The 12500-nt window shown below is 42.8% G+C and overlaps 1 protein-coding gene across 1 annotated transcript in view; it reads right to left on the bottom strand.

Moving 5' to 3' along the window:
* Positions 1 to 12500, bottom strand: part of LOC143020776 (lachesin-like) — a 92535-nt gene that overhangs the window by 60639 nt on the left and 19396 nt on the right. The window contains exons 2-3 of the mRNA XM_076177516.1: positions 1622 to 1744; positions 83 to 167 (exon numbers count right to left, since the gene is read on the bottom strand). Coding sequence (XP_076033631.1) covers positions 83 to 167; positions 1622 to 1735 — 199 coding nt within the window. The 5' untranslated portion in view covers positions 1736 to 1744. The remainder of the gene's footprint in view (positions 1 to 82; positions 168 to 1621; positions 1745 to 12500) is intronic.

The following is a 12500-nucleotide window of genomic DNA, read 5'->3' as shown; positions in this document are numbered from 1 at the left end:
CGGTCCCGATAACCGGCGCTTCTGTCCTGATGGAAAGGTTAACGAGGAAGAAGAAGAAGTCGAGAGGTTGGGAGGTACCCACCGTGAACGTCGATACATCCCACTTGCTTCTTCATGGTGGCTGTGTTGATTTGACACATGTAGCAACCTCGGTCTTCCTCCTTCACCTGTAGGTTTCGACGAGGTTCCAGACGTACCGAGGACGAGGTACCAGAAGTACCAAGGACGAGGAGATTCCCAGAAGCAAGCCAAGAAAAAAAAAAAAAAAAAAAAAAAATCATATATTATATATATAATATGTTTTTTTTCATTATTGCAAATGCCTGAACAATGGCAATGGATTATGGATAATCGTACTTGGAAATTGTGTTATTGTGTGTACATAATCTGTTGTATGTTGTAAGGACACGTGTATGTAAGGGATACTTGTGCGTGTGTATGTATGTGTGTGTGTGTATATGTGTAAGCGTGTATGATATGCATGTATGTGTAATATATATGAATATATATATATATATATATATATATATATATATTGTCGCTGGGATCAAATGTAGTACCACATTTGTGAAACGCACGAAGAACCGACAGTCGGAATAAAAAAAAAAAAAAAAAAATAATAATAATAATAATAATAAAATTAATAAAATAAAATAATTATTTTAAACTTCTATATTTCGGCTAATAGCTATAGCCCTCTTCAGGAAGAGAGCTATAACCATTGGCCGAAATATAGAAGTTATATTTTCTTCTGAGTTTCCTTCTCAATTCCGACTGGGTTCTTCGTGCATATATATATATGTTGATAAATTGTTTAAGACAAATGAGAGAGTGATAGGTGGGGAAGGGTAAACGAAGATGGGCTAAGAATACATTTATTGTTCTTACGTTTCGGTTATTATAACCTTCCTCAGAGAACTTGTTACAGAACATCTTGGTCACAACATTTATACCCGTAGTGGGGGAACTTGTGAAGCTTCGAGTGTCAGGTTTTTTCTAGCGCATTAATTATTAAGAGACTGGCTGCTTTAGATAGGCATATAAATCCTTCCCTGTCGTTATTATTTTCTTGGACATTTATATGAAAGACAGTTGAAGCTGCACATATAAATGTCCAAGAAAATAATAACGACAGAAGGATTTATATGCCTATCTAAAGCAGCCAGTCTCTTAATAATTAATGCGCTAGAAAAAACCTGACACTCGAAGCTTCACAAGTTCCCCCACTACGGGTATAAATGTTGTGACCAAGATGTTCTGTAACAAGTTCTCTGAGGAAGGTTATGATAACCGAAACGTAAGAACAATAAATGTATTCTTAGCCCATCTTCGTTTACCCTTCCCCACCTATCACTCTCTCATATATATATATTTTTATATATATGTATGTATATACTGTATATATATATATATATATATATATATAATACATATATGCAATATGTATGTATTTTGAGTTTATACATGTAATTTTAATCAAGAACGTCATATATTTACAAATGAACACAGAACTAGTTTTGAAATTATTAGTTTAATAATTTCTTTTCATTATAAACCTAATCGTAGAGAACACAATACTTCATAGCCAAAACGTGACTCGTACTGTGAAATGGTCACTCACCTGTCGAATGTGAAGATTCCAAGTCTTCTTTTCCTCGTGAGTAACGGAGATTCGCGTATTGTGTGTAATGACCTTGTTATGCAGCACCAGGATGGTCTGGGTGTCTGCCTTCATCCAGCCAACCTGCAGAAGGAGAAGTAGGTTGAGTGTTTACCGTCGCGGGATGGAGTGTGGTAGTTATTTGTGATCGTGCGTGTAAGCATGGACGTAGAGTCCATATGCGCATGCGCGTGCACACACACATACACACACACACACACACACACACACACACACACACACACAGCGCTCTATCAACCGGTGGCGCGGTTGATAGAGCGCTGGACTGCCAAGTACGGTGGTGCTCGCAGTACCTGGTTTGAATACTGCCCAGAGCCGAAATTATTTCGGTATCGCTGCGCTTCGGGTCGTTACTCTGACTCTCGTGGGCGGGGAGTTGGGTGTGTGTGTGTGTGTGTGCAAGGTCATAGCATTACCCATAGATCGGTCATACGAGCTCTGAGCTCTCTTCCGGGAGGGAAATAGCTGTCGATCACGAGTCCAACACGTGATCCAAAGACCAAGATGAATACACATACACTTGACTTGTTAATATGGGATAATGGTAAAACAAGAGGACACGAAAAGAAACCAAAAAAGGATAGTTACAGAAGAGATCTGAAAAGGAACAGCTTCCCACACAGAGTGATAGATACTTGGAACAAATTAGACAACGAAACATTGTGTGCAAACACTATTCAAGATTTTAAGAAAAAACTTGATGCTGAGAGATACAAAGACGGGTCACCACGAGCATAGCTCTCTTCCCGTATAATACAACTAGGTAAATACAACTAGGTAAATAAACACACACACACACACACACACACACACACACACACACACACACATACACACGCACATACACACACACACACACACACACACACACACACACACACACACACACACACACATAGTTTTCCTCATAGAGTTTTGGACACTTGGAACAAACTGGACAATGGAATAGTATGCGCAAAAACCATTCATGAGTTTAAAAACAAACTAGACACTGCAAGATACAAAGGCGGGACATCACGAGCATAGCTCCCCTTCCCGCAAAATACAACTAGGTAAATACAACTAGGTAAATACAACTAGGTAAATACAACTAGGTAAATACACAAATAGAGTTTAGACTAGTAAAAACATAGCAGCTCGTTTAAACTTGTATGGAAATGGCTGTTGCCAACAAGCCTATTATTTTTACTTGAAAGATTCGTACATGTAAATAGATATGATTAGTAGTTTAACATCAATTTAGAATTATTATTGGAATTCATAGCATAAAACAAAACAAAACGTTCGCGCGGGTGCGTGCACACACACACACACACACACACACACACACACACACACACACACACACACACACACACACACACATTAAGAATATAAGAACATATGAATGAAGGAGACTGCAAGAGACCACGAGGCCTACACTAGGCAGTTCCATGTCTATTACCACCTGTCATCCCCATCCATAAAGTTGTCTAACCGTTTCTTAAAACAACTGATAGTTTCAGCGCTCACTACATGGTTATTAAGTCTGTTCCATTCATTGACCACCCTATTAATAAACGAATTCTTGCATATTTCCTTCTTAAATCTAAATTTGTTCAGTTTAATCCATTACTGCGAGTCCTGCCCTGTTATCTTAATATGATGACCTTGTTTGCGTCACCCTTGTTAAAACCTTTGATCCGCTTGAACACCTCTATTAGATCACCCTGCACTCTGTGTCTTTCCAGAGAGTGTAAGTCTAGGAGCCTAAGCCTCATCAAATTAGATTCTAAATACATTAAGATAACGCATTCTGTCTTCTTTATTCGACATTAATCGGCTTTTGGGTTTAATGCGGGCCAGTCAAGCAAGACCAAATGCGTATGCACGTGCTTGTCTTACGAGTGGGCTGCTTCTGTAAATGTTAGATTCATTTGCGTAGGAGTTGGCGTCTAATGGCATTTAGGATCAATATTTCCACACGTGTGAGCTTCGACCCCTACCTACCTCTCTATCTATCTATCTATCTATCTATTTATTTAAGTATTTTTTTGACTCTGTCTTTCTCTAGCTCAATCACTTTATCAGTCTCTATCTTTCTCTGTCTTTCATTCTCACAATGTCTCTCTCCCTCTCTCTCTCTCTCTCTCTCTCTCTCTCTCTCTCTCTCTCTCTCTCTCTCAGTCTCTTACTCTGTCTCTGTATCTCTCCCTCTCCCCCCCCCTCTCTCTCTCTCTCTCTCTCTCTCTCTCTCTCTCTCTCTCTCTCTCTCTCTCTCTCTCTCTCTCTCTCTCTCTCTCTCTCTCAATTGCTTTCTCAATCTCTCAATCTCTATTTACCTAGCTATTTCTTTGATCATATAGATGAAACTTGAAAGAGGCAGCGAGTAGATGCGGGAGAGTGTGGGTGAAGGAAGAATCGTGAACATTGCCCAACATTTATTCATTAAGTAGTTTTATTTATTTATTTATTTTTATCACCTTAATCAATCAATTGATTAATTATTACCATTATTATTGTTATTATTATCATCATTATTATTATTTTATTTTATTTTATTTCTACTTTATTATTATTGCTATTATTATTATTATTATTATTATTTATTATTTTATTTTTATTTATTTTATTATTATTATTATTATTATTATTTTATTTATTTATTTCATTTTATTTTATTTTATTTTATTTTATTCATTTATTATTATTATTATTATTTATTTATTTATTTATTATTTCTTTATTTCTTTATCTATTATTTCTTTATTTCTTTATTTTTTTGTGAAGACTGACCAACAGGTGACTTAATCTTTGCCTCTCGGACTTCAAGTCAACATCAACCAGTTTATGGGCTTAACTTGAGGTCGAGAGCCACTTCACCAATTAGATGGCTTGGAGTGGCACTTGAAGCCCTCCAGGTCCTCTTGGAGTGTCGCCCAAGAGGACTTCGCCTCTTGGAGTGTCGCCCAAGAGCACCAGAGACCTGAATGGAAGAGTCTGGTGTTGGGTAGAACTGGGTTCGAATCCCGCACTCCTCTCTTCTCTCCCATCAGCGAGGGTTACCTGACCTAACAGTCCAAGCCCAAAGGGTAGAGGAGACGGCTTCGGCAGTAGCTATTCAGCGTCTCCCGGCGTAGTTCCAACTGAGTCAGTTCTCTTCTTCTTATCCTATTCCTGTTCCTCCTCCTCCTCTTCCTCTTACATCTCCTATACCTCCTCTTCAGTGTCTTCCTCCTCTTTCTCCTCCTCTTCCCCCAATTCTTCCTCCCTCTTATCCTCTTCTTCCTCTTCCTTTTCTTCCTCTTCCATCTCCTGTACCTCCCCTTCAATGTCTTCTTCCTTCTTCTCCTCTTCTTCCTCTTCCTTTTCTTCCTCTTCCATCTCCCATTCGGTGTCTTCCTCCTCTTCCTCTTCTTCCTCCTCTTCCTCTTCTTCCTCCTCTTCCTCCTCCCCACCTTCCTCCTCATCTTCCTCTTTCTTCCTCCTCCGCCTCCTCTTCCTCCTTTTCCTCCTCCTACTCTTACTTGTCCACCTTCTTTTCCTTGTCTTCTTTATCTTCCTCCTCCTCGTCTTCGCCTTCTTTCCCTCTTCATCCTTTTCCTCCTCCTCCTCTTCCTCCTTTTCCTCCTCCTTTTCTTCCTCCTCCTTCTCTTCCTCCTCTTCGTTTCCCTCCTCTTGCTCCTTGTCCTACTCCTTTACCACCACCTCCTCCTCTTCCTCCTCTTCCTCCTCTTCCTCCTCCTCTTCCTTCTCCTCTTCCTTATCTTCCTTGTTCTCCTTTTCCTCCTACTCGTTTTCCTCCTCTTCCTCCTCCTCCTCCTCCTCTTCCTTGTTCTCCTCCTTTTCCTCCTACTCCTTTTCCTCCTCCTCCTCCTCCTCCTCCTCCTCCTCCTCCTCCTTTTCCTGCAGCTCCGCGTAACGTTATCACGCTTGGGCCCTTTTTGCCGCTTCGCCTCGCTTCGCCTCGCTTCGCCTCGCCTCTCTTCTCCCTCCTCCGTCAGTGTCGGACAGGGATATCTTGTTGCGGTGGGATAGGCACTTTTCCCAGCACAGGGAGAGAGAGAGAGAGAGAGAGAGAGAGAGAGAGAGAGAGAGAGAGAGAGGGAGAGAGAGAGAGAGAAATAGGGAGACAGAGAAAGGGAGAGAGAGAAAAAAAGAGAGAGAGAGAGGGAGAGAGAGAGAGATTAAAGAGTATTAAAGAGATTACAGAGAGAAAATACAGAGGTTACATAGAGAGAAATTACAGAGGTTACAAAAGGAGATATTACAGAGAGAGAGAGAGGGAGATTACAAATTAGAGAGAAGGTACAGAGAGATTTGAGGGGGAGAAATTACAGAGATATTAGAGAGAGAGAAAGAGAGGTTACAGAGAGAGAGACATTACAGAGAGAGAAAGAGGGAAATTACAGAGAGAGGGAGAGATTAGAGAGTGAGAAAGATTAAAAAGAGGGAAATAGATGATTCTAGGGGAAGAGATGATTCCAGGGATTGAGTAAGAGTCCAGGGGAAGAGGTGATAACAGGGAAAGAAATGATTCCAGGGAAAGAGAAGAGTCCAGGGAAAGAGATGATTCCAGGGAAAGAGAAGAGTCCAGGTAAAGAGATGATTCCAGGGAAAGAGAAGAGTCCAGGGAAAGGGATGATTCCAGGGGAAGGGAAGAATCCAGGGAAAGAGGTGATTCCAGGGGAAGGGAAGAGTCTAGGGAAAGAGATGATTCCAGGGGAAGAGAAGAGTCCAGGGAAAGAGAAGAGTCCAGGGAAAGAGAAGAGTCCAGGGAAAGAGAAGAGTCCAGGGAAAGAGATGATTCCAGGGAAAGAGAAGAGTCCAGGGAAAGAGATGATTCCAGGGAAAGAGATGATTCCAGGGGTAGAGAAGAGTCCAAGGAAGGAGATGATTCCAGGGGAAGAGAAGAGTCCAGGGAAAGAGATGATTCCAGGGGTAGAGAGGAACCCAGGGAAAGGAATGATTCCAGGGAAAGAGGTGATTCCAGGGAAAGAGATGATTCCAGGGGAAGAGAAGAGTCCAGGGAAAGAGATGATTCCAGGAGATGGTCGTAACGCGCTGGAACGTCCGCGAAGGGTCTATTAGCTGCTAAAGCCAAATTCGCGGCTCCTTCGCCACCTGAGGCAAACTGAAGAGTCTTGAGCGAACCAATACGGTGTGATTCACCACCATAGTCTTGGATCACGTGTTGGACTCGTGATCAACAGCTATTTCCCTCCTGGAAGAGAACTCAGAGCTCATATATGACCGATCTATGGCTAATGCTGTGACCTAACACGCACACGCGCACCCAACTCCTCGCCCACGAGAGTTAGAGTAACGACTCGCAGCACAGTGATACTGACATTATTTCAACTCTGGGAGAATTCGAACCTGGACCGCCGTAGTGGCGGCCGGGAACTCTCCCAACTGCGCCATTGAGTCGTGTGTAATGTATCATATTCATGAACTTCCCGATGCAGCGTTGCCTTTTGCCTTGATGTGGATGACCTGACCCGACCAATATTACTCATCTACGGGTCAGCTGGAATGACCTGGGTTAGGTCAAGATCGGGAAGATTACTAGATCGTAATGAAGAGGTGAAGGAGGAGGTTCAAAGAGGTGATAGTTATAGTAGTGATGATGGTATTGGTGGTGATGGTGAAAGTAGTGTTGATGTGTCAGCCTTGGTGGTGGTGGTGATGGTGATAGTATTGGTGACGTGTGTCAGCCGTGTTGGTGATAGTGGTGGCAATTTTAGAAGTGGTGATAGTACCAGTAGTATTTAGTGGTGGTGGTGGTAGTGTAAGGGATAGTGTTGGTGGTGGTAATGGTGGTAGATGTGGTAGTGATGGTGGCAGTGGTGGTAGTGATAGTGATAGTATTGGTGATGGTCGTAGTGGTGGCAATTTTGCAGGTGATGATGGCGCCAATGTTTATAGTGGTGTTGGTAATAGAAGGGATGGTGTTGGTGGTGGTAGAAGTGGTGGCAATGGTAGTGATGGTGGCAGTGGTGGTGGTGTTGCAGTCAAAGGCTTGGGTGCTGATATGCGGTCTTCTGTCCAGGGTCGTTCGTCCCGACAATTGAATTTGTGGTGGAGAAAAGAGAGAGAGGCTGAAAATACCCCCCCCCCTGCTCTCTCTCTCTCTCTCTCTCTTTCTCTCTCTCTCTCTCTCTCTCTCTCTCTCTCTCTCTCTCTCTCTCTCTCTCTCTCTCTCTCTCTCTCTCTCTCTCTCTCTCTCTCTCTCTCTCTCTCTCTAACTCTCTCTCCCCAATTCTCTTCCCCTCTCTTCCCCTCTCTTCTCCCCTCTGTCGGTCTGCCTGTCTATCTGACTGCCAGCCTCTGTTGTACCCCCTTTCTTTTGTGTGTGTGTGTGTATTTACCTAGTTTTACCTAGTTGTATTATACGGGAAGAGAGCTATGTTCGTGGTGACCCGTCTTTGTATCTCTCAGCATCAATTTTTTTCTTAAAATCTTGAATAGTGTTTGCACACACTGTTTCGTTGTCTAATTTGTTCCAAGTATCTATCACTCTGTGTGGGAAGCTGTTCCTTTTTAGTGTGTGTGTGTGTGTGTGTGTGTGTGTGTGTGTGTGCGTGCGTTCGTGTGTGTGTGTGTGTGTGCGTTCACGTGTGTCCCCCCCCCACTTAAGAACGTGCGTTCCCATGCGTAAGTGATAGGAAGGGGGTAGGAAGTGACACCGCTGGGGATGGGAGTATCCCTGTGTGCATGTTTGCGGGGGGACATTGTTTCGTGTTTATACGCGCGTATACGTAGAGGAAACGGCGGGGCCCCCCGGCTTTTGTCCGTGTTTTTGTCGCGGAGGGACGAAGTGGATCGGGTTTCTGGCCACTTGCGACGTCGAGGAGGTACTTGATCGGGATGGGAGTTATGCCATGTGGTCCTTGAGAGTCTCCGAGTGTGAGGCAGAGTCCCGAGGAGGCGTCAAGTACTTGCCCTAAATTCAAGTTACTCAATCCTCCATGACGGTGAACTCCGGTGAGGCGAGGAGGTGGCAACAAAATACCCAGACCTAAACTGTACTTGGAAAATGCTGGGCTGTGATTGGCTGAGGCGTAATTCGTGCGGCCTCTGATTGGCTAAGACGTAAATTCGGGATCACCCCTTATTGGCCGAGTCATAATTCTCACGGTTCCTGATTGGCTGAGTGTCAGCCAATCAGGACACCTTATAATCACGGCAATTCCAACCCGACTTTCAGTCGAATTAATTATGTTGTCTGGCGCTTGTGTGAATAAAGTGCGCATGTAGGATTCGAACCCACTGCTTTCGGCCACCCGTAAGATTACCTTCACAGAGCCTTTACGGGTGGCCGAAAGCAGTGGGTTCGAATCCCATATGCGACTGTCATAAATATTAACAGATTAATGTCGCTGTCACCAGCGAATTTCTCTCAAAGTGCACCAAGTTCTTCATCGGTTTCATTGTGATTTGTAAGGTTGACCTAGGATGACCTTATCATGTTTTTATCAAGAACATAGGTCAGAGGATTGGAAACCCAGGGCATGAGCCAGAAATAGGTTGTAACTTACGACATTGTAACTTATGATGTTGTAACTTACGATGTTATGACTTAGGGTATTGTAATTTACATCGTTGTAACTTATATTGTAACTTACGTCGTTGTAACTTACGTCATTGTAACTTGCGTCGTTGTAATTAATGACAAAGTAAATTACGATATAGTAACTTACGACATTGTAACTTACGACATTGTAACTTACTTCGTTGTAACTTACGATATATTAACTTTAGACGTAAGTTACGTCCTTGTAACTTACGACATTTTAACATGGAGATACTAACTTAAAACATTGTAACTTACATGGCTGTAACTTATGTCGTTGTAACTTACGACATAGTAACTTAAAACATAAGTTATGACGCTGTAACTTAAATAGTAACTTAAGACATTGTAACTTACAAAGTCGTATGATCAGATTCATTTCAATTCAGAATGACGTCATTTATGACGTCATCAATTTGACATGAATAGTTGATGTAATGATTTGATCGTAAATAATACGACCAGCTTAACTTACTCCCCTACTCAACCCCGACCCTAGCACCCTCTATAGTTATGTCTAAGCAGTCTAGAACCCCTAATAACTAATATCTTAATTCTAGAAGGATTAAGGAAAGTGTATGTACACTATGTATCGCTTACCAGCAGGCCCCCCTAGAATTGACTTCAGATCTCCCTAGAAATGACTTCAGATCTCCCTAGAAATGACTTCAGAATCCCCTAGAATTTATTTCAGAATCCCCTAGAATTGACTAAAGAATCCCCTAGAATTTATTTCAGAAGCCCCTAGAATTGACTTCAGAACCTCCTAGAATTTACTTCAGAACCCCCTAGAATTGACTTCAGAACCCCCTAGAATTTATTTCAGAACCCCCTAGAATTTATTTCAACACCCCCTAGAATTTAATTCAGAAACCCTTAGAATTGACTTCAGAACCTCATAGAATTGACTTCGAAACCCTCTTGAACTGACTTTAGCACCCCCTAGAATTGACTTAAGAATCCTCTAGAATTTACTTCAGAATCCCTTGGAAGTGACTTCAACACCCCTAGAATTGACTTCAGCACCTCTAGAATTGACTTCAGAACTCCCTAGAATGGACTTGAGAACCCGCATAGAATTGACTTCAGAACCCGCATAGAATTGACTTCAGGACCCACCGAGAATTGACTGCAGAACCCCCATAGAATTGACTTCAAAACCCCTCTAGAATTGACTTCAGGATCCCCTAGAATTGACTAAAGCACTACCTAGAATTGACTAAAGCACTCCCTAGAATTGACTTTAGGACCCCCTAGAATTGACTAAAGCATCCCCTAGAATTGACTAAAGCACTCCCTAGAATTTACTAAAGCACCCCCTAGAACTGACTTGAGGGACCCCTAGAATTGTCTTCAGAACCCTCTAGAATTTACTTCAGAACTCCCTAGAATTGACTTCAGCACCCCTAGAATTGACTTCAGAACCACCTAGAATTGACTTCAGAACCACCTAGAATTGACTTCAGCACCCCCTAGAATTGACTTCAGAGCCATTTAGAATGGACTTCAGCATCTCTTAGATCTGACTTCAGAACACCTAGAATTGACTTCAGAGCCCCCTAGAATTAACTTCAGAACCCCCTAGAATTGACTTCAGAACCCCATAGAAATGGCTTCAGAACTCCTTAGAATTGACTTCAGAACCCCCCTAGAATTTACTTCAGTACCCCATAGAATTGACTTCAGAAACTCATAGAATTGACTTCAGAACTCCCTAGAATTGACTTCAGAACCCCCTAGAATTTACTTTAGAAACCCCTAGAGTTAACTTCAGAACCCCTAGAATTGACTTTAGAACCCCCTTAGAATTAACTTCAGAAATCCATTAGAATTGACTTCAGAAATCCATTAGAATTGACTTTAGAACCCCTAGAATTGACTTCAGCACCCTAGGTAGGGAAACGCTGATAAGGAGTAATGTTATGGAACTACCTAGTGTAGGCCTCATGGTCTCTTGCGGTCTCCTTTCTTATGTTCTTATGTTTTGCTTCTGTCTCCTTTGCCTTAAGTGCATGGGCAGCCTCACCTTGTAGGCTTTGGGAATCGACCTGGAGGCTTAATATTCGCGGGCAGGAGTCAAAACCAACGCGCCACAGCGGGGTCAAGCGTTTTGTGAGTTTGGTATTTGTTTCAGGTGCCGTCAAGTGATTTAATTAAGTTTAGGGAAGAAACTCATCGAAATTGGGATTTTTTGTTTATTTTCTCTGGGTTTGGCGGTTCTATTCAGCCGAGAGCAGCCCGTCTCTCATTCTCTTACTTTCTCTTTTTTTCTCTTTTCTCTCACTTTCGTTTTCTCCCCCCTCTCTTTTTCTCACTTTCTCTTTTTCTCTCTTTTCTCTCACTTTCATTTTCTCCCCCCCCTCTCTCTCTCTCTCTTCTCTCTCTCCTATCTCTCCCCCTCTCTCCCTCCTCCCTTCTCTCCCCCTTTCTCCCTCCTTCCTTCTCTCTCTCTTTCTCTCTCTCTCTCTCTCTCTCTTCTGTTCTCTCTCTCTTCTATCTCCCCCCCTCTCTCTCTCTTCTCTCTCTTCTATCTCTCCCCTCTCTCTCTCTTCTATATCTCCCCTCTCTCTCTCTTCTATATCTCCCCCTCTCTCCCTCCTCCCTTCTCTCTCTCTCTCTTTCTCCCCTCTCTTTTTCCCCCCTCTCTAACTTTTCCCTTCTCTCTCTTTCTCCCCTCTTTTTCCTCTGTCTATCCCCTCTTTTCTCTCTCTCCCATCCCTTCCCTCTTTCTCTATCTATCTCCTCTCCCTCCCTTTCTCTCTCTCTCTCTCTCTCTCTCTCTCTCTCTCTCTCTCTCTCTCTCTCTCTCTCTCTCCCCTCTCTCTCTCCCCTCTCTCTCTCCTCTAAGCTGTCCTTTGTACGAGTAATGTTAATAATTCGTAACATTCTATGATTACGCTTTCCTTAGTATTTTTCCATTGCGTCCACGTCTTCCTTAGTACATCCCTTAGTTCCTTCCTCATCGCAACCCTTAGTAGATTTAGTCCTTAATCAAAGAAAAAAAAACATGAGAAACTTGTTTTTCTCGTTTATAGTTAACGAAATTTGAATAAAAAAAAAAAAAATCTTTTAGGGCCCTCCTCCCTCCTAGTAGTTACACATGACCAATTCCCCCCCTCCTACTCCCCCCCAGCCCCCCCGGGGGGCGTGTTCCCCTCCGCCCCCCCGGGTAAGAGCCACTATTGTCAGGTTCTTTTATCTTGAACGCTGCCCCCCCTCCTCCCCCACACCACTCTCTCCTGAATTTCAGCCCTTATCTCCCCT

This window comes from Oratosquilla oratoria, chromosome 40 (genome assembly GCF_046742065.1).
Source record: "Oratosquilla oratoria isolate Oo_2021 chromosome 40, ASM4674206v1, whole genome shotgun sequence".
In the NCBI taxonomy this organism is placed as follows: domain Eukaryota; kingdom Metazoa; phylum Arthropoda; class Malacostraca; order Stomatopoda; family Squillidae; genus Oratosquilla; species Oratosquilla oratoria.
This window is presented reverse-complemented; position numbering and strand designations above follow the sequence as displayed.